Source organism: Phalacrocorax aristotelis, chromosome 5 (assembly GCF_949628215.1).
Source record: "Phalacrocorax aristotelis chromosome 5, bGulAri2.1, whole genome shotgun sequence".
NCBI classification, from domain to species: Eukaryota; Metazoa; Chordata; class Aves; order Suliformes; family Phalacrocoracidae; genus Phalacrocorax; species Phalacrocorax aristotelis.
Window position 1 is genome coordinate 69,247,877 of NC_134280.1, and position 21,371 is coordinate 69,269,247.

Below are 21,371 nucleotides of genomic sequence, written 5' to 3' on the forward strand. Positions count from 1 at the left end.
CACAGCAACTGCACGGCTTGTCACTGGTGAACAGAGCAAGGCTGACTCGACTGTCAGAGAATGGCTCATTTCCTCTCATTCTAAAGCCTCTGTCTTGTCTATGAGGAGGACAGGTACCTCCAGAGCATGATGCAGCTCACCCTAAGGTAGGCACCTGCAATAGCTGGGATGAGCCATTTGATGACAGTGCCAAGACCTCGTTCATTCTGGGAGGGACCTGGCAGCAGATGACCTCTGCTGAGAGACCTGGGTTTGTTCAGCCTGGAGAAGGGAAGGCTGAGGGGGGATCTTATCAGTGCTTAGAAATATCTGAAGGGTGGATGTCATGAGGATGGGGCCGGGCTCTTTTCAGTGGTGCCCAACACCAGGCCAAGGGGCAACGGGCACAAGTTGGAACACGAGAAGTTCCAGCTAAACATGAGAAAAAATTCTTTACTGTTTTGGTTCCAGAGCAGTGGCACAGGCTGCCCAGGGAGGCTGTGGGGTCCCTTCCCTGGAGACATTCACCCCCTGCCTGGACGCGACCCTGTGCCCCTGCTCTGGGGGTGCCTGCTCACGCAGGGGGTGGGACGGGGTGAGCTCCAGAGGGCCCTTCCAGCCCCTGCCATTCTGGGATCCTGTGATCTGTCTGGGATCTTTACAGTTAGCAGAGATGTATCTCACTGTAAGAACGCTCCAGCTGAGCCAAACCACAGCAGTGGAGCTGCCCACACGTGCTGAAAGCTTTCCTCGGGAACAGCTGAGCACACCAGCAGAGCACCTCCTTGTAGGGTGGAGAGCTGAGGCAGGCAGAGGTAGAAAGGCAGAGTTAAGACCAGAAGGAAAGGACCTTGCAGCATCCCAGCAACTAGGAGACTGCTGGGAAAAGTGGGGAGGAGGCACACAGCCTGACAAGGGACATCATCCCTTTTGCAGGAGGCAGGGATGCCTGTATTCACCCGCCCATTTCCCTGCCTCATACACAGTGGGAGGTAGTCTGTCCTTTCCCACTGCCTTAAATCCAAAGGTAACTAACATGCCACTGCTTTTAGAAAGAGAAGCTAAGTATACCCAGTGGGTGGAGACTCATGCTCTGAAGACAACATGATGATATTAAACATCTAAGAAGAATTTATTAACAGAGTCATTTTACAGAACAGGGCAGGAGTCTCCCATAATTGAGAGGGGTTTATTTCTCCCTCTCTCACTTTCCTGTCCTTTGGAAATTAAAAACTTTCTGAGTTACAATCTGTTGTCCAGGAAAAGGATCCCATCATCCAGGAGTGTCTCCCAAGGCAGGTGCAGAAGGACCACGATCCTCCTGCGTGCTTTTCCTGCTTCCCAGGATCTCCCTTGCCTGCAGAGTCACCCAGGTCATTACCTATCTGAGCTTCTTGTTGTAAAACCAAGAGTTTTATAGGTTTAGTTATCATGGCTCTGTACCTGTACTGTGACAAGTTATTGATTTACATTCCAGCCTGTCTGGTGACATGTAGCTCTGGGCTGAGGGACGAGTCAAAGGGCAGAGAAACTTCTGTCACCATCCAGGTCCCAGAGGCCATGGCATCAGTAGCTCCTAGGTCTGCTCTGCTGATGCCTTTTCTCCCTCCACACGTCTCTGCCAGCTGCATCTTCCCAACCTTTCCCTTGCGCTCATACTAAAGTTAGTGCAGCCTGGTGGGGAGTCGTACCAGGAAACAAAACCAACTTGAAAGCAATGGTTTGTTGGTGGCTTTGTCCACGGGCAAATGAGAGCTGGTCTATCCCCCAGCTTCTTGATAGCAAGGGCTGACACAGGGGGGAGAGAGAAGCAGAGAAAGCACTGCCACTACCCCTTTTAGCCAGGGAGTGCCTGAGCCAGGCTGCAGGGATTCAGCCCTCATGGCCTCAACAGGGTCCTTTCCATTGTTTTCCTTCTCTCTCCTTGTATCCTCTTTCACATGAAAAATCTTGTATTTAAGAGTCTTCAGGCAGAGCTGTCCTTTTTGGATTGTTTCATTTTAACCCCACTTCTGTTGTTTATCTAGATGAGGAACAGACGCACCAGAAGTGCATACAGACCTCAGGTCACGGTTGCGAAATAGCATTTGCTCATCCAGAAAGCCCGAAGAAAAGTGGGAGGAACCACAAAAGGCACTTCCAGTCATAAACCTTTGCATGCAGATGACCCGTGTGATGTGCAAACAAAACTCAATTTACAGCAGAAGCAATGCATTTTGGGGAAAGCCTTCCAGGGGCAATCCCAAACACATGCCTACTTGCCCAGTAACAAAGCTGAAGGTGAAGCCTCCACATATTCTTACACGTGTCAGCACCCGCTGGAGATGCACACACAAGGGTTTGCCCAGGAACTGTTCTGCCCTGCTGTGCCAAGCTTTCTTATCCACCCGCACTCTGCTTTTAAGTAGACACACCAAAAAAACCCCACTGGCAGGAGCAAAGACCATCCATGGTTCTGTCTTAATAGTGCACAGGGTAGAGCAAGCTCACTTTTGAGACAGGGGAAGCTCAGAACCGTTGGATAGGACAGATTCAAAGCAAAGGTTTCAAAGCAGAAGGTTTTGATGGGTATTTCATCACACTGCCCAGTGTCCAGCCCAGGCAGGAGTTCCCGTGCCACCCAGCACGCTTCCTTGTGCTGCAGCTAATTCTGATCAGCTGCAGCCAGACCCACACCAAAGCCATCTTCCTCGGCTCACCTCGGCTCACAGGACACCTCCAACCCTAGAGCATCTTCTCTCAGGGAGAGGCTGCAGAGGTTTAAGCAACTGTTTCTAATGTGTTTTCCCTGGGAGTTTCACCTCTGTTTTGGGGCTCTGTTACATCTTCAAAAGCCCCCTGGAAAGCAACCCTAAGAGAGAACGTGAACTTGTTTGCACAGCTCCCAGCCAGGATGTAAATAACAGGCCTGATGCTGCTGTTCACACAGGCGAACGGGAGAGAGGCACCAAAGACAAAAACAGAAAATTCAAACAGCCTTAGCAAGAGCCAGTAACCAAAATCAGCAGTGAAGAAGGGGAAGAAGAAGACAGCTAGCAGGACCACAACACAGAGCTTCTTTGAGGGATATTGCGACGAACAGCACAAGACCCTGGCAAGCAGGGTTAGACCAGAAAAAATCAAGATAAGCACTGATAAGAGGTAGCTCAAGATGAAGGCTGTGAGCGCTGCAGGGTGGAAGTAGATGGTCATGGTGAGCAGGAAGGAGAGGGCCCAGAGCAGGGCACACACGAGCACTGGCAAGTGCTGGCTGCGCTGGCAGGGGCAGCGAGCCTGGGGGAGGATGGACAGAGATGTCATGGCACTGAAGGCTACCAGGAGGTAGACGCTGGCGGTGAAAGTGAAGAGGATGGTGATGTTCAGCACAGTTGTCACGTCCTGCGAGCCCAGCCGGTGACAAAGGCTCTCTGGGCCGTAAAATATCACAAGGGCGATGGCGATGGCGAGGAGGAAGGTGAAGTCGGCGATGGCCAGGTTTAGGACATAGATGGTGACGGGGTTCCTGCGGATGTGGGAGCCAAGGAACCAGAAGACAGCCCCGTTCCCCAGCAGCCCACAGAAGCAGATGAGCAGCGTGCCAAGGACTTTGCCAAAGTGACCAGCTTCACAGTCGGTCCAGTTGTAGTGATTGTCCTCACACCTCAGCAGCCTGTGATGCCAACTGCCGTTATATGCTGTCCCACCGGGCTGGCTCCAGCAAGCAGGGCCGGCTCTTTCTGTGGCAGGGAACAACGTGCTCATTACGAAACCTCTGCTGCTTCTCCTTCCCCCTCACACAGCTGGAAGGACAAGATGAAACAGAGACATGTTAGCAACTCTGCTGTCCCCCCACACTAGGCTTTTCAGACCTTTGCAGCCATGCCCCAGCTCCCCTGTGGAGGAGCACAGAGTAAAACGAGGGACAGGAGAGGTGGGAGGCAGGGTGTGGGGAGATGGATATGAAACACCTGGCACAAGAGCATATACAGAGGTGGAGTAAAAGCTAGGGAGGTGCCTCCTTCCCGGCTTTGGACAGGATGGACCTGGAGGAGGGAAATAATAAGATGGAAGGATTGACCCTGAAGATGTCAAAGAGCAAGTGGGTTTGAGGGTGGATCTGATATGGATTCTCAGGTGTCTAATATTACAACTGATATTACTAAGCCGCTGGGATCCTTCAGTGGGACACTCATTTCATTATTCCCCTACGACATTTCCACAATATTTATAGGTCTTAATATCCCAGAGACCACTATTCCCCAATCACGTTTGGTGCAAATTGACCAATAGGTTCAAAACCAATATGGGGAGGCACTGATTAGGCTGGGAAAAAAAAAAAAAACCCACCCAAAAAAGTCTGACCTTCTTTCTTCTCGCAACCTGGAGAACTTCACTGGAGCAGACGCGCTGCAAACTCACACCACCTCGCGCTTGCCAGCTGCCGCCTTTATGATGGGATCTCCATGAAGTTTCCTGGAATCACTACTTGGAAAACTGGACTGAAGCCTGCCTTGGTGAGCCCGTGCAGCATCCAGCATGAGGTCTTTCTCAAGTCCTTTCACAAACCATTTTGATCTGTGTTAGCCAAGCAGGTCATGTTCTCAAAGGTCCTTGCAAACAGGGAACTGTTTCATTGCGTTTAACAGTATCAGTCTTCTGGTTATAATCTATTCTTGGCTTTGTACAGGAAATGACTAACAAAAAAGAGTCTCGGAAAACAGACCTATGGGAAAGGCAGATTGTCTCTGCCAGGTTCCTCTTTCATTTCATTTTAAAGGAACCCAATCCCAAAATATTTGTATATTTGAGCTGGCTGAACTTTTCTCCTGTATTTCCAGGGATGTATCTTTAGGACCCTGTGCTACCAGGTTGGTGTTGCTGCAAAACTTCTCCTTCTGATTCAGACCTAGATTTGCCACTTGTATATAACAGTATCACAGTGATACTTCACCTTCAAATACACAGTTTCCAAGAACGTGCCTCCTCTCTCCCTCGCTGACACTGCGCTTGTGTCCCCACCTACAGAATCACACCCCCCCTCCCCAAGTCAACCCTTTCAAGCGCAAACAGGTCATGATAAGGAAAGCATCAAGGTACACCCGCATGATGCCGTGCAACACAACGCTCACTGCCCGATCTAACCGTGCCCTCGACGAAAGAGCGGAATCACCCAGGGTTGCTCAGCTTCTGCTTTCATGGACAATATTCTGAGCATGTTTGCCTAAAATTTTCATTTCCAACATGAGATTTACAGGTTATTTGTTTGTATCGGGGCCAGGTTTGTATGTGTTCAAAGCAGCTACATTCTGTAAATATTATGGCTCTGGTAGCAGTTGTTTCTGTGTGTCAGGAAAGCTAATAAAACCACCTGGCAGGCAGAGCTCAACCTCCTCGAACTATCGCCTGCGAGACCCTTCCCATCTTCTGTTTCTCTCTCTTTTCTTGGGTCTGCCCTGGCAGTTCGCTCCATGGGCTTCTCCACCCGGCGCATAGAATTGCACTTTCCAACTGCCATCAGCCCCTCGCCGTCTGTCTGTCCCTCCTCTGTCCAAACTGGCACAGTGCTGTCACTGGGGGCACTTGCCTCTTCGCCTCTCCCTTCCTGCCTCCCAGGTTAAACCCCCTTGGCAGGGTAGAGGTTCGGCTGCTGCCTGATGCTGCCGGCTCCGTCAGCCAGGCTGAGATGGATTTTCTCTGTCAGACTGCGGCACAGGAGGATGTCAAGCCAGAAGGAGCTGAAAACATTATTTGTGTCCCTCACCATCACCTCCTCTGGTCTGGGGACTTTTGAGGATCAAGGTAGTGAGTGGTCAGTGCTTTAGCATCAGGCACCAAGGTCCCAGAAGAGGACAGAGACAAGAAGAGTTGGGACTCTCCATGCTGGGAAGCAGAAAAGGTACAGACCAGGGCCCAGGAACGTGGCCGTGTTAACCCTGGAGAACATAACAGATGAGCAGGACTTTCTGGGCCACATCACTTCAGCATTACAGACTAGCAGGCAGCATGAGGGGAGTCACAACTGTAATTTTGAGAACGAGCAAGGGCACCCCATGGAGCCAGCAAGGGAAGAAATTGCAATCACCAGTAAGATACATAAAACACACTTTTATTAAAATAACTTAAAAATAAGTTTGAGATGGGAACCAGCCCTGCCCTTGGAAATCTCATCGAGCATCGCCATGTCCTGCGGGATGCACAACTGTCTATTGCGCCCTACTCACCCCGTCGGGCAAGGGCCCTGCTCCCGTGGCTGCTGGCCCGGCGTGCAAAGGCAGGGCTGCCCCTCTCCCGGTGCCAGCCTGCAGCCATAGGGGTTTAGGCAGCAATTCCCATCACAGGGGTCTCCCCCACCTCTTGGGAATCTGCCCTCTCTTCAAAGACCCTCTGAAGTACCACTTTGACAGATCCTCTGAACCTGGACTTTCCATAGCTCCCAACCAAGACGTAAATAACAGGATTGCTGCTGCTGTTGACAGAAGCCAGCAGCAGGCAAATCTCAAAGACAAAATTAGTGTAGACAAAGAAGTTGAGGAAGATCTGGACACTGAGTGGGATGCCGAAGAGGAGGTAGAAGAAAACAGTGAGGAAGATGACAGTGTACAGCCTCGCTGGGTGGTGCTGCCAAGAGCTACGCTTAAGCTTGATGAAGAGAATCACATTGGAAAGAATCATAAAGGGTGTGAAAAAACAGAAATTGAGAAAGCACAAGGTTTCAAGAACGATCCTGCAGTGTCCAGGCTTACCCCGGTCACACACAAAGTACACCAGCCCCGCAAAGACGCAGGCAAGGCCCCACAGCAGGCTGCACATGACGGCTGACAGGAGCTTCGGGCGGTGGCATCGGCACCAGAAGGGCCAGAGGACACCCACACACCTCTCCACGCTGATGGCCGTGAGGAGATAGAGGCTGGTGCTGTACATGAGCAGAACCATGGAGTGAAATAGTGGCAGCAGCTGCAAAATCTGTGACTGAAAACAGCTGAGCATCGGCATATGATATATTACAAGGAAAGCCGATGTGCAGAGGAGAAAGCAGGTGTCCGCGACGGCCAGGTTCAGGAGGTAAGCAGTGAAGGGGTTTCTTCTGATGCGGAAACCAAGGAGCCAGAGGATCGACCCATTCCCCACCAGCCCACACAGGCAAATCAGCAGCGTGATGCTACCGGTGATGATTTCAGGCGTGTGTTGTGCCAAGCACCAGGTTGAATTGTGTCCATCCCCATAGGCTGTGCTCTCCATAGGTGCTGAGGACACTGTACACCAGTCATGGGTCATGTTGTTGGGATGTCGGTCCATCTTCCTCCTGTCTCTCTCGTGCTCGCCTGGAGAAAGGCAAGAGAAGGTGGCAAAATTAGTGACTCTCAGGTCCGCAGTACTGTGAATGCCCCCTGGTCATTCAGTCTTCCCCCTCTCCTCCACAAGCTGCAACCCAAAGAACATCAGAACTGAGCAGAGAAAATAAAAAGAAGTGAAGCAAAGAGAGGAGCGGAAGAGGTCAAGAGAAATAGGAATAGGAGAGAAAAGCTTGCGCCCAGGGTGGCAGGAGACAGTCAGAGAGCTGGAAGAGGCGTGGAGGGAGAACGAAAAGACATGAAGAGTCATCTGCCCTTTAAGGACTGAAAAGGCGAATGGAAAGACTGAGGAAGAGCAGAGCTGTGTGCCCCAGCAGCAGGATCAGAGGCGAGCCCCAGACCCCTCTCACCAGGCACGGGGCGGGGGGTCTAGTGAAGGCAGAGTCCTTGCACAGCCTTGGTATCCCAAATTTGCAAATGCCAGTCCTCTCTGACAGGCTTGCAGGTGAAATTTTACAGAGCTGCCATGCCAAAATCCTCCCAGACAAGATCCAGCCACCAGGAACAAGGTAACTCCATGATGAGGTTCCTCCGAGGGTCTACGTGCAGGCTCTGGTACCCTGTCTCTTCCGCAGCTCAAGACCAAATGGGCCCTGGGGCCACGGTCCCGGGTTTCTGCTGAGGGCTGGGTGGCTGCTGGCACACAGGCGTGCCGGCGTTTGGTCATCACTTTTGAGAGCAGCGGAAGTTGCTTGCTAAAGTGTCACCCACACAGGATGGGTGTTGCAGATCAATCTGCTGGTTCCTTCAAGTGCTTCCTCCTTGCAAACCTGCTGCCATGTTGGGTATGAAACAATATTCTTCTCTCTCAGCCACTTCTCTTCTGCACCCAGCCACAACGGCCCTGAGATGTGTCACGGTTCCCATCCGTGTGAATGTCCACTCTTTGCTGTCACACAGAAGCCACCAGCTCCCCATCAACGGCAGGGAACCGATGGTCGACACAGCACCTGCTGACTGTCACTTCCCGGCTTGCAAGAGCTGAGCTGGATGCCTCCATCACCCCTTGTTGTGGGGAGAGTGGGAGGGAAGTGGGACAGTGTGACGCACCCAGCCGCCGGGCACTGGGGACAGCACGGACCGCTGGGTCTGCCCTCCTCTGATGCCAGCGAGTGGGTGGCTGCTCTGTGCCCCATCCTCAGCCCTCACCTCTGCTGAGGCTGCAGGATGGAGGGGGCTTCTGCCCACAAGTGATCTCTGCGGGGCAGGAGCCTCCTCACAGCCCCATCCCCTTGCCCTGCTCCAAGCATCTTTTTCAGGGCCAGGGAGATCTGTCCCGCTTCCTTGTCTGCTGTGCAGCAATTCTAAACAAATACCTCAGAAGAAATCGTTGGAGGCACCCAGAGCAAGGGGAAGCAAATGCAAATGGCTGGGAGAGCATCCCGTCCAGCCCCAGGCTGCAGTCCTGCCTGCACCTCCACCCTAAATCCTGCCTGCCTGCAGGCAGAGGGGTGGAGGGGGTGCGGCGTGCTGGTGGGGTACTCTGCTTCCCCCAAGACTTTGATCAAGTGGAAAGCGAAACACTCCTGACGTTAGTTAACAGCCCTGATTTGGCATGCATGAAACGCAGGCTCCTTCAAACCCCTCAAAAAATAATGTTTATTTAAATGCTAACAAAGCTGGACCAAAGGAGCGCTTCGATGCCATGATCTGCCCCGCCTGCACCTCCGAAGGGCCCGAGCTGCTCCAGCCGCCAGCTGGTTTCAGGAGCACCTTCAGCTCCGCCGCGGGATCACGGGCTCCCTCCGACACCAGGAATGGGGCCGCACCATCACACTTTTTACATTCAAAGGATGGGTTCAACAGAAAATCAGATTGAAGGAGGGAGTAATAGGACCCGTTAGCAGGACAGTGAGAGCCCAGCCAAGGCAAGGCAGAGGCTGCTGTGGGTCGGTTCCTCCTGGGGACTCTTTTTCAGTCGGTGGCCCCGGGGGCACTGGAGAAACGCACCCAGCATCTATTTGGCTAGGTTTCCCAATCGTTTGCAAATGTTAAATATTTGTTAAATATTAAATGATGTTAATGTGATATAAGTAATTAACAAATGGTAACTAATAAATAATACTAATAGTAGATAGTAAATAAACTGCAGATAGTAAATAATATACTGTAGATGGTAGATAATAAACAGCAAATAGTAAATTAGTGAATAAATAGTAAACAAATGGTAAACAATAAATAACAATCAATAAGTAACAAATAAATAGCAAATAACAAATAAAATAGATAAAGCTATAAATAAATAATAAATATAATTGTTGTTATTATTATTAATGTCGTTAATAATGTTGGCAGCTGCTGCCTGGGGAAGGTCCCTCCTGCCGAGCTGGGTGGGCGCTGGGCAGGGGCGTGCACGAGGCCGGGGGACGTGGCTCCTGACGGCAGGCCCTGACCCCGGCGGTCCTGGCGCACCCGAGGACAACCAGCGCAGTGACCATGACGGTTATTGGACTGAGCGCCCATGTATTTCACCTTGTGGCAGCCACTTAGGCATCAACATCCCTGATTCTTCACCGGGGTGGAAGTTAATAACTCCCACTGGTGACAGCAGTGCTGGGGACAAGGGTGACAAGTTCCCTCATGCCGTTGTCCCTAATGGCATGTTTTGGCATCGTTTTAAATGTTCACGTTTCTTCTCTCTGTGGTAAAAAATGGGGAGAAAGGGGCAATATTAAGAAAGAATGAGCCCCTCTCATAAACACTTGGGTTTTGCCTGGCTGCTGTCACAGGGAACTGATGCGTTTCTTATGGGCTGGGTTTCACCGGACAGCACGGGCTATCGCCTCCATCGTCTCCTCTGCGCATGGCCCTTTCCTTCCCAGGACCACCATGGAAAAGACTTGATCAGCTTTTCCCTGGAAGACTCCCTGGTTTGTTTTCTATCACTATGATTCCAGGAAAAAAAGAAAAAAAAAAAACCAAACAAACAAATAAAAAAAGCAGAAAGCAGAGTTGGAAGCAGACTTTTACCATCTCTGCCATATCGAGGGCCAGCTGGACAAAACGCCAAACCACAGGAACATATGTGTGAACTGAGCTTAATTAATTGGCATTCCTCTGCCTTCAGCTCACGCCGCGCCGCTGGGGAGGGCTTGAGCAAAGTCACTCATTTCCCAACAGAAACGTCTTCTTACCACCCACCCAGCCAACAAAGACAACCCATACAATTATAAGAAATCACAACAAAATTATAAACAATTCTGACAGGGCAGTAACAAAAATATATGACTGATAACAAAGGAAAATCCTTTCACCCAGGATTATTTAAACAGCCTAAGAAAAATTCAAATATGTCAGTGATGAACTTTCAAGCGTCCCAGTGAATAAGGACGCTGCCAAAGCTTGCAATAATTATTGCTGCCATCTCCAGCTCTCCCTGTCTTTGCCCCAAATGTCCTTCCAACCACAAGTCATTTGGGCCGTCTTGCTCCAAATTCACCCTGAGCACACTCCCAGCATCTGCTCTGGCCGCGGAGGAGTGGGCTGGGTGTCCTGGCGCAGCATCCTTCGGGAAGCCCCCACCCACAGGAGAAATGTGCTGGGCTGGCTGGGAACAGTCACCCACCGCAGGACCACGGGCAGTACACCCTGCCAGCTCCGAACCAGCGCTGCTGCGGGGCTTCTCCTTCAGCCACTGCAAAAATCAACCCAAAGGTAGTCTTTCATGCTAAAACCATGTTAGGATTAGCTAAAAATGTCCTGCCACGGTGATAACAGGCTGGGTTAAATGCCGTGCAGCTGGATTGCAGCTCCGCCTCCCTGTTGCGCCCAAACCTTCTGTCCAGTCAGATTTCCATGAGCCAGAAGAAGAGCATGACCCTGTACTTTCTTAATCCATCTTTAGCCAGCATGAATCGGTGCAGGCCTGCAGACTGGTACCTACCGGCTTTTGCAGTTGCAGGGTATGCTTTACCGTCGTCCATCCTCCTCCTCGCAGAAGGCAGAGCCCGCAGGCACCGGAGCTGTGCCCAGCCCTGGGTGAGACCCATCGCAGCATCCATAGCCATGAATGACACGCCAGCATCCCAACAGCTCTCACTTCCCAGGCATTTTTCTCACTGAAACTTGTCCAAACAGGGTTCTGCTTTTGTTTTGGCTTTCCACAGGCTATAAATCTTGCAGGGGTGACCATGTGAACCCTCTGCCCTGAGGAGCCCCCGGTGCTGGGAGTCGTGGAAGCAGCTGGGGAGATGTGAGCTGTGCCCGCACTCGGGGGCTGAGAAATCCCTGGTGTGCTGCACTCCTGAAGCCCGTTTGCAGAGATGTAGCGTGAACCGATTTCGCCAAAGGCTGACCGAGGGGTGATGCTGCCTCATTAAGGTGTGTTTTCTTAGGATAACAACAGTCGTGTGGAGAAAAACTCGACTTCAGCTGCAAAATCTTACCAATCAGTGTTAGTGAGCCATCTCTGCCCCTGCAAACACTGCTGCCTGCGCTCATGGGAGAGAAGCTGCCTACTGATATGAGAGCAATAAGGAGGATGACTCCTCCCCTGAGTTTTATTACTAGTAATACTTTGTAGTTCGCACACATGGTACAGACTTGATGGTGAAGAAACAGCACAGGGCCTTAAGCTTTTGAACAGGGAGAAAAGACAAACCCAAAGCCACTACGTCCCGAGGGAAGGGAGCCGTTCCCTCGAGCTCCGAGGATGTAACACTGGCAATCAAGAAGTGGCTTGAATGGCACAAAATGGGAGGATTTGTTGTTTTATGTACAGGATTGTTCCCTGAGGTGTACGAGCATGTTAAATGCAGTCACAGGTTATGATATGCAGATGTAATGTTGCTGTCTTTTCGAAACTTTGTAAAAGGCTAGTTACAGTACGTGCTCTTCTGCGCCAGGCTGCCTTCGTGACAAGAAGTTTATGACAAGGAGAATTCCCCTTTCTGAAAGAAGTGGCTGTGAGGACGGGACAGAGACCCGTGACCTCTCGCCGGAGCTGTCCCGCCTTCAGATGAATCACCCGTCCCACCACCAGCAGCAACAGAGCAGATAGTGGCACTGATAGCGCCGTTTCTGTGGAAAAGGTTACGTGAGTAACATGCTTATTTACTTTTCTCTATACCAAAAAAAACCCCAGCCCCCCCCCCCCGTTGTGGTTGAGCCCCAGTCAGCAGCTCAGCCCCACAAGCCGCCCGTTCGCTCCCCCCAGGTCGGATGGGGGAGAGAAACGGAAGAGTGAAAATGAGAAAATTCATGGGTTGAGATAAAGACAGTTTAATAAATAAAGCAAAAGCCACAAGCAAAACCAACCAAGGAGTACATTCACTGCTTCCCACGGGCAGGCGGGGGCTCAGCCATCCCCAGGAGAGCAGGGCTCCATCACGCCTAACGGTGACTTGGGAAGGCAAACGCCATCGCTCCCAACGTCCCCCCCTTCCTCCTCCTCCCCCCAGCTCTATGTGCTGAGCATGACCCCACGTGGTGTGGGACATCCCTGGGGTCAGTTGGGGTCACTGTCCCGGCCGTGTCCCACCCCGCACCTCATGCACTCAGCAGAGCATGGGGAGCTGAAAGAACCCATCCTTTTGCAGCGTAAGCACTGCTTGGCGAAAGCTACACCACCTCCACATTAAAAAAACTGTTTACAGCACAAATCTAAAACACAGCCCCGTACAGGCTACTATGAAGAAAACTCTCTGCCAGCTTAAACCAGGACACCTTGGCAAAGCCGCAGGGAGGCGAGTGATGCCCCACGGAGCCCGTGGTGACCCACAGACGTGGCACCCTGCCCCTGGAAGGGGGTGGCTGGGCTGGGGACCACGGACTCCCCCTCCCCTTGCTGCTGCACCGTCCTGGCCAGCTGAAGAAGGGGGAATGCTCCAGCCTGCCGAAGCCAGGGGAGAGGAAGCATTCCAGAAGGAAAAGAAGACTCCTTTACACTTGGACCTGGCTTACAAAATAAAAAAAACCCCAACTCTTTGGGGGATGTTGGCTGTGACACTAATGAAACAGGCCGGGGGCACTGCCGTACCCCTGGTCCCATCCTGCCTCACTGGCTGTGCCGGCGCAGTCCCAGCTGCGGGCAGTTGGCATCATTTTTCCTCCGGGGAGCACAAATGGCGTGTGCATCTCCCCTGCCTCCCCCCGCACCCCCCAGGCGGCAGCAGGACCCAGCCGAAGGCAGTAAGCGCAGGGACCAAGGCAGCTCAGGCTGCACCGTGCTGTTTATTGTCACCAGGCAGCGGGGAGGTACAGGAACCGGGGACCGGCGGGAGGCGAGGGCGGCGGGGCCTGGGCAGAGCCTGCCGAGGGGCAGCGGTCCCCCCGCCGGCATTGCAGGGGGCGGGAGGGGAGCAGAGCTCAGAGGAGCTGCGCAGGCTGGGGTGCGGGATGGGGAGAGGGGCTTAGGCCACCAAATGCTTTTACCTCCCTTCCGTACATAGAATCAGAGAATCATAGAATCGTTAAGGTTGGAAAAGGCCCTTAAGATCATCGAGTCCAACCGCTAACCCAGCACTGCCAAAAAGCCGACAGCGTGTGAGATGGGACCGGGGTCCTCTGGGGCACGACCCCCTCGGGGGAACAGTGCCCTCGGGGCTGGGCTGGGCAGGCGGGGCGGAGGAGAGCCGTGCTCCAACACGCTCCTCGCAGGGCAGCCCTCCCCACCCCAACCTTGGCCGTGCCCCTGCTCTCCTCTTCTGCAGGTGGCAGAGTTGCACCGCGAGAGGGTGACGTCGGGGGAAAGACTGCAAACATTTATTAATCCGGTTACCCAAGGAAACCCTCAGCCCCATGCCAGGGGCGTTAAGCAGAGCGGTGGGAAGGCTTCAAGAGGCCGGGGCCAGCGTTTCCATCACAGTATCATTGCTGCATGCTGCGTCGTATTCTGGCTCCTCAAAGACCCTCCTGAAGGCGACCCGGAGGGACGCCAAGGAGCAGTGTCTCTGGCAGCTCCCAACCAAAAAGTAGATGAAGGGCTTGATGCTGCTGTTGATGCAGGCGAGCAGGAAAATTATCTGGGATGGCATGATGGCGATGTAGCTGACCTGCTTCAGGAAATGCCAGATGCTGAGGGGAAGAGCAAAGAGGAGGAAGAACAGGACAATGAGGAAGATAACGATGTAGAGCCTCTTGTATTGGCGCCGCTGGGAGCCACACAGGACCTTAATGAAGAGGATTGTGCTGGAAATGACCATGGGTGGTGCAAAGATAAGGAAGTTGAGGACGTACATGGAGATGAGAGCCTTCTGGCAGTGCTCGTGCTCATGCAACAGGCACAGAGTAGTCACTGTAGCAATGACAGTGATGGAGAGGGCCCAGAGCAGGGCACACACCATGACCGACAAGTGCTGGGGGCGGCAGGTGCTGGAGCAGAGGACGGACACACACCTCTCGATGCTGATGGCCGTCAGGAGGTATAGGCCCATGTTGTAGGAGAAGAGTGAGGAGAGGAGAAGCAACCTCTGGTACTTCAGGACATCAGTGGAGCAGAAGACGTTCTCCACGATGTAGAGAAGTGCAGAGGTGGCTATGAAGAGGAGGAAGGTGAAGTCAGCGATGGCCAGGTTAAGGATGTAGACGGTGATGGGATTCCTGCGGATGCGGAAGCCGAGGAGCCATCTCTGCCCCTGCAAACACTGCTGCCTGCGCTCATGGGAGAGAAGCTGCCTACTGATATGAGAACGAAGGGTGTCAGCAGGGGACCTTGTCAAAGGCCCTACAGAAGACCACATAGATGACATCCATAGCTCTTCCCTTGTCCAATGGTGCAATCACTCCATCACAGAAAGCCACCAGGTTGGTCAGGCAGGACTTGCCCTTGGTGGAGCTGTGCTGGCTGCTTCGAATCACCTCCCTGTCCTCCATCTGCCTTAGCACGGCTTCTAGTGTACTAGTCAAGGGCTCTTCAGCTCCCCATGCTCTGCCGGGGGCACAAGAAGCCGGAGGGCAGGGGGCATAGCCAGGAGAGCGGATCCAAACTGGCCAAAGGGATATTCCATATCATGTGATGTTACACCCAGTATGTTAACGGGGAGGAGCTGGCCGGGGGAGGGAGGCAGCTATTGTGGCTGGGGGACCGGCAGTGTTGGTTGGCAGGTGGTGAGCGGTTGCATCACTTCTTGTGTGGATTTTTTCCCTCCTGCTGAGGGTACATCTCTCCCTCTCTGTTATTATTTTCTTTTTCATTATATTATTATTATTATTATTGTTGTTATTACTCTTTTATTTTAATTATTAAACTGTTCTTACCTCAACTCACGAGTTTTCTTACTTCGGACCTTCCAATTCTCTCCCCCATCCCACAGGGGTGGGGGGAGTGAGCGAGTGGTTGCATGGCGTTTAGTTGCTGGCTGGGGATAAACCACAAGACCCGGGTCCTCCTTTCTACCCTTTTTAAAGATGGGCACAATGTTTCCCTTCCTCCAGTCCCAGGGACTTCACCTGACTGTTCACCTGACTGCTGTGACTTCTCCATTATCATGGAGAGTGGCCGGGCGACCGCATCAGCCAATTCCCTCCAGACTCTGGGATGCATCTCATCACGTCCCATAGTCTTCTGTGTGTCCAGGTTCCTCAGAGGTTTGTGACAGGGAGGTTTATGACAAGGAGAATTCCCCTTTCCAAAAGAAGTGGCTGTGAGGATGGTGCAGAGCCCCGTGACCTCTCGCCAGAGCTGTCCCACCTTCAGACGGATCATCCCTCCCACCGCCAGCAGCGACGGTGCAGGTAGTGGGGCTGAGAGTGCCGACAAGCGAAGAGACTCAGCAAAAAGCAAAAGGCAGAACACAGACTCCTACCATCCCCAGACCAGTGTCTCCATCTGCTTCACTGAACTGCATCAGAAAAAAATGGTCACTTCATGAACTCTGTGTACTGATTTGAAGAGAGAGTGATGTTCTCAGCTGCCCTCCACATGTGTAAGCAGGGAATTCCCAGTCTCTCCGGCCAGCTGTGATATGTTTATCTATATTTCCCAACTGAGTGGCTGGAGGGAGGTGGACGGAAGCACTGCTGAGCTGAAAGTGGGGTTGAGGGCAGCTCGGTTGCAGCCAGCCTGCCGAGGTAATTAGCAGCCCAGAACAGAGGGCTTCCTCCCCTCTCCTGGAGGTCGGTATTGTGAAATACTCCAGGGCAACTCACCATGACTCAGAGTGCTATATTTAGCCTTAAAAACAAAAGAAACAAACAGATAAAACCCTGAGAAAAGAACCTTGAAGCCAGCACACAATAATCTCTTTGGGAACAAATACGTAACTTCTAAGAAACCAGATAGACGTGCACACAACAATTTGTAAGACAGCTGGAGCAGTTCATTTCTGGATGCTTAAGACACCTGAAGAAAGAGTGGGAGGTTTCATTCACAAATCCTCTGGGCGCTGCTGATGCACAGTGCTACAGACACACACGCGTCTGTCCCTGCTCCCAGACTGTCCCCGTCCATCCCACCCCGAGTCCAAAGCCCAGGAGTGCTGCAGTGAAGGTGCTTATACCCTTCTGACTCCGCAAACTGGAAAGCAGCCCCATCAAAGGCTAACGGGGGCGGCTGCGGGGACCGTGGTGGTTTTGCCTGCCTTCTGGGACCTAGGATGTGGCTCAGGAATTTAGCTGGGGGATGCAGGAGGGAAAAGGCGCGGGGAGAATCCCGCAGCTCCCGCCAGCATCCCCAGGGCTCGGGGCTCAGCGATGGGCTCTGTCCATGCAGCTGGGTCCAGCTTCTCTCTCAAAACGCAGGTGACAGGGTCAGCTTTTGGAATACAGCCCTGCTGAAGGAAGGGGCTTTGATATGAAACCCTTGGAAACAACTCTGTCCTTACCAAAAGTGCTGAAACTGGTATTGTTAGTAGGATAAATCTGGTGTCTTTGAGAGCCAATTTTAAGTATTCGCAGTATGTTTTAGAGCACCCAAAAGCTACTGCAGCAAAGAACCAGGCAGGCAGCCGGCGGGGAAGCCAAAAGTGCCTCCCGACTGCAAGGGCACCGTGGCATGGGAGAGGCAGGGCACTCCTTGGGGCGGTGGATCCCGCCAGAGAAGCTCTTCCACAGCCGAGACAACCACGAGACTTGCTTTATGATCCAGTGTTGTCATTTTAATCATCACGGCAAGGATGTTAATTGTGCAAAACATCTTGGCTGCACCTTTAAGCCGTGGACCTGCCCCGGGGACCGTGTGGCCTGACCAGGTGTGGGGGGTGAGTGCTTCCAAGGACATGCTCTCCTCAGCCCTGAGCAGGACCCGTGAGCAACAGGAGGGTTTAGCAACATCCAGGCCGAGCTCAGGAGGGGCAGCCCCAGGCTGTGTGGGCTACCAAAGGCATGAGGTCATGTAAAAACAACCACAAGTGCTCCCAAGGCTGAGGAGGACGATGTGCTGGTCATGAAGATATGGGAGGGCTGCAGCTCACTATAAGAGCCACCTGGGAGGGGGAGCACAGCACCCCAAAAGCTCCTCTCCAATAGATTTCATTGCATTGCTAAGGATAATTAGCAACTATTAATCTGGACTATAAGTTCTAGTATTGTTGTAACCTGGCTGAAAAGCGCTGGTTGTTGTCTTTCAACCAGCTTGTCAGAGCCCGCAGTAGACTAACAAGAAATGCTAATTCTTAGCTCCAGTTGGAAGGTGTGCTCCCCTGGGCCCAGGGAGGTTTTGGCAACCATCGCCATACTCCTCCCAGAATGGGAGTCACTTCTGAGAAGCACCCAGCTTCTGCCAGCACTGCCAGTATTGCCAGCACCGCCGGCATCACCAACACCACCAGCACCATCAGCATCGCCAATACCACCACCACCAGCAGCACCTCCAGCACTGCATTCTGCTGCTGGTGGGGCGATGTCCCCCGGGGATGCTGAGGTCCAGGGAGCCCTGCCACAGGCAGGGGAGAAACAAAGAATGGCAGAAACGTGCCAGGAGAGGGAAGGCAGTCAGTGAGCAGGTTGTTGTCCAGGGAGGAGTGTTTCTAATTAGGAGAGCATGAGGATCCATCCATAAAATTCTGCTTGCAAAGCTTCTGGCAAAAGCCACTTCCTTTATGGCAAAAAAAAAAAAAAAACAACAGCATAAATAAAAGCAGGGAAGAAAGCTCTGACGTAGACGCAGTTACAAAACCATTCCCGACTCCCCCACGACCCCACTGCGGCCGGGGGAGCGGCGCGCGCTGCCGAGGGGCACACCGGGGACAGGGCACGGAGAGCAGCCCGCGGGACGAGAGGGGACTTCCTGGTGACCAGGGGACTTTCTTCTTCCTGCAACTGTCCTGGGAGGGTCCGCTTCAGGATACGGATCCGAAGGGAACGTGAGATGCCAAGATATTGATACTGATCTGCCCAAGCCCAGCTGGAAAGACAGCCCTTGCCTGCTGCTTCACCAAAGCTAACAGTTAAGAGCAATGTTTTCCTTCATCCCTACCCCACCTTCCTTTCCTCCAGCATCCACTGCCAGCAGCTACGTCCCTCCCACCCTCTCCCGATGACCGGCAGCACCCTCCCCAGGTCCTCTCCCCACTGCCCTGCGCTTGCCTTATGCATCTCCTGGTGACCTTCCCCCTCCCTCCCTTCCGTCTCCCTCTCCCACCACATGATGCCCACCACTCCCCTCCCCAGCACATCCCGCTTGCCCTCCACGGATGCCTTCCCGGCACAAGGAGCTGGCAAGGGGCTGCGTGCCTCAGCCCCACTTCTCCGAGCCGCTAACTCCCTGTCCGCTCTGACCACAGCCGGGAACCACGTCCCACCACCTGCCCGGCGTCCAGCCATGGAGCTGAACCACGTGTCCCCACCTCCTACAACACCCACGCCAACCCCCTACGGAGACGACCCGTGCAGGATAGACATCACCGACGTGGCCGTAGACAGTGTCACGCTGATCATCTGCCTCTGTGGGCTGCTGGGGAACGGCGCCGTCCTCTGGCTCCTCGGCTTCCGCATCCGCAGGAATCCCATCACCGTCTACATCCTTAACCTGGCCGTCGCTGACTTCACCTTCCTCCTCTTCATAGCCACCTCGGCACTTCTCTACATCGTGGAGAACGTCTTCTGCTCCACTGATGTCCTGAAGTACCAGAGGTTGCTTCTCCTCTCCTCACTCTTCTCCTACAACATGGGCCTATACCTCCTGACGGCCATCAGCATCGAGAGGTGTGTGTCCGTCCTCTGCTCCAGCACCTGCCGCCCCCAGCACTTGTCGGTCATGGTGTGTGCCCTGCTCTGGGCCCTCTCCATCACTGTCATTGCTACAGTGACTACTCTGTGCCTGTTGCATGAGCACGAGCACTGCCAGAAGGCTCTCATCTCCATGTACGTCCTCAACTTCCTTATCTTTGCACCACCCATGGTCATTTCCAGCACAATCCTCTTCATTAAGGTCCTGTGTGGCTCCCAGCGGCGCCAATACAAGAGGCTCTACATCGTTATCTTCCTCATTGTCCTGTTCTTCCTCCTCTTTGCTCTTCCCCTCAGCATCTGGCATTTCCTGAAGCAGGTCAGCTACATCGCCATCATGCCATCCCAGATAATTTTCCTGCTCGCCTGCATCAACAGCAGCATCAAGCCCTTCATCTACTTTTTGGTTGGGAGCTGCCAGAGACACTGCTCCTTGGCGTCCCTCCGGGTCGCCTTCAGGAGGGTCTTTGAGGAGCCAGAATACGACGCAGCATGCAGCAATGATACTGTGATGGAAACGCTGGCCCCGGCCTCTTGAAGCCTTCCCACCGCTCTGCTTAACGCCCCTGGCATGGGGCTGAGGGTTTCCTTGGGTAACCGGATTAATAAATGTTTGCAGTCTTTCCCCCGACGTCACCCTCTCGCGGTGCAACTCTGCCACCTGCAGAAGAGGAGAGCAGGGGCACGGCCAAGGTTGGGGTGGGGAGGGCTGCCCTGCGAGGAGCGTGTTGGAGCACGGCTCTCCTCCGCCCCGCCTGCCCAGCCCAGCCCCGAGGGCACTGTTCCCCCGAGGGGGTCGTGCCCCAGAGGACCCCGGTCCCATCTCACACGCTGTCGGCTTTTTGGCAGTGCTGGGTTAGCGGTTGGACTCGATGATCTTAAGGGCCTTTTCCAACCTTAACGATTCTATGATTCTCTGATTCTATGTACGGAAGGGAGGTAAAAGCATTTGGTGGCCTAAGCCCCTCTCCCCATCCCGCACCCCAGCCTGCGCAGCTCCTCTGAGCTCTGCTCCCCTCCCGCCCCCTGCAATGCCGGCGGGGGGACCGCTGCCCCTCGGCAGGCTCTGCCCAGGCCCCGCCGCCCTCGCCTCCCGCCGGTCCCCGGTTCCTGTACCTCCCCGCTGCCTGGTGACAATAAACAGCACGGTGCAGCCTGAGCTGCCTTGGTCCCTGCGCTTACTGCCTTCGGCTGGGTCCTGCTGCCGCCTGGGGGGTGCGGGGGGAGGCAGGGGAGATGCACACGCCATTTGTGCTCCCCGGAGGAAAAAGTGATGCCAACCGCCCGCAGCTGGGACTGCGCCGGCACAGCCAGTGAGGCAGGATGGGACCAGGGGTACGGCAGTGCCCCCGGCCTGTTTCATTAGTGTCACAGCCAACATCCCCCAAAGAGTTGGGGTTTTTTTTATTTTGTAAGCCAGGTCCAAGTGTAAAGGAGTCTTCTTTTCCTTCTGGAATGCTTCCTCTCCCCTGGCTTCGGCAGGCTGGAGCATTCCCCCTTCTTCAGCTGGCCAGGACGGTGCAGCAGCAAGGGGAGGGGGAGTCCGTGGTCCCCAGCCCAGCCACCCCCTTCCAGGGGCAGGGTGCCACGTCTGTGGGTCACCACGGGCTCCGTGGGGCATCACTCGCCTCCCTGCGGCTTTGCCAAAGTCTCAGCCAGTCGCGAAGCCTCCCGTCACAGCAGTGGGGAGAGCTGCGGGTGTGCACAGCGATCGTGCTGGAGCCAGCAGTGGTGTCACAGACTGCTCCAGACCAAACGCCATCGTGCCGGGACTCAGTTTTTCCCAGCGCCGTTGCAGAGGCAGAAGGAAGGAACACTGTGCATCCTCGGGCTGCCCGGGGACACGCCAGGCTTCCCGGTGCAGCCTTCTCCTGCACCACCCCGCTGGCATGTCTGGGGCTGGCATGTGCAGACCCCCACCACGTCCCACACCCTCCATTCAGTCCCACCATGTCC

General features: G+C 53.8%; 4 protein-coding genes across 6 annotated transcripts; 1 reads left to right on the top strand and 3 right to left on the bottom strand.

Moving 5' to 3' along the window:
- Nucleotides 1-1,088: 1,088 nt before the first annotated feature.
- LOC142058014 (mas-related G-protein coupled receptor member B4-like) lies at nucleotides 1,089-4,627 on the bottom strand. The gene is made up of 2 exons (XM_075095044.1): nucleotides 4,321-4,627; nucleotides 1,089-3,758 (listed from the first exon to the last, which is right to left on the bottom strand). Exon 2 carries the CDS (start codon nucleotides 3,718-3,720, stop codon nucleotides 2,740-2,742), a length of 981 nt encoding a protein of 326 aa, XP_074951145.1. The 5' UTR covers nucleotides 3,721-3,758; nucleotides 4,321-4,627; the 3' UTR covers nucleotides 1,089-2,739.
- A 1,418-nt stretch (nucleotides 4,628-6,045) lies between these two features.
- Nucleotides 6,046-8,324, bottom strand: LOC142057142 (proto-oncogene Mas-like). Its single transcript, XM_075092610.1, has 2 exons — nucleotides 7,661-8,324; nucleotides 6,046-7,280 (listed from the first exon to the last, which is right to left on the bottom strand). The coding sequence occupies exon 2, from the start codon at nucleotides 7,252-7,254 to the stop codon at nucleotides 6,274-6,276; it is 981 nt and encodes a 326-aa protein (XP_074948711.1). The 5' UTR covers nucleotides 7,255-7,280; nucleotides 7,661-8,324; the 3' UTR covers nucleotides 6,046-6,273.
- A 2,791-nt stretch (nucleotides 8,325-11,115) lies between these two features.
- On the top strand, nucleotides 11,116-20,615 carry LOC142058015 (mas-related G-protein coupled receptor member H-like). Of its 3 annotated transcripts, none has more exons than XM_075095047.1 (3): nucleotides 11,116-12,345; nucleotides 15,684-18,633; nucleotides 18,971-20,615. In XM_075095047.1, the coding sequence occupies exon 3, from the start codon at nucleotides 19,009-19,011 to the stop codon at nucleotides 19,951-19,953; it is 945 nt and encodes a 314-aa protein (XP_074951148.1). In that variant the 5' UTR covers nucleotides 11,116-12,345; nucleotides 15,684-18,633; nucleotides 18,971-19,008; the 3' UTR covers nucleotides 19,954-20,615. The 3 variants fall into 3 exon arrangements, with proteins under 3 accessions (XP_074951148.1, XP_074951147.1, XP_074951146.1); XM_075095046.1 differs by having other exon boundaries at nucleotides 11,116-11,630; nucleotides 12,155-12,345; nucleotides 15,684-20,615; XM_075095045.1 differs by having other exon boundaries at nucleotides 15,826-20,615.
- On the bottom strand, nucleotides 14,049-15,674 carry LOC142058016 (proto-oncogene Mas-like). Its single transcript, XM_075095048.1, has one exon. It carries the CDS (start codon nucleotides 14,996-14,998, stop codon nucleotides 14,084-14,086), a length of 915 nt encoding a protein of 304 aa, XP_074951149.1. The 5' UTR covers nucleotides 14,999-15,674; the 3' UTR covers nucleotides 14,049-14,083.
- Nucleotides 20,616-21,371: the final 756 nt, after the last annotated feature.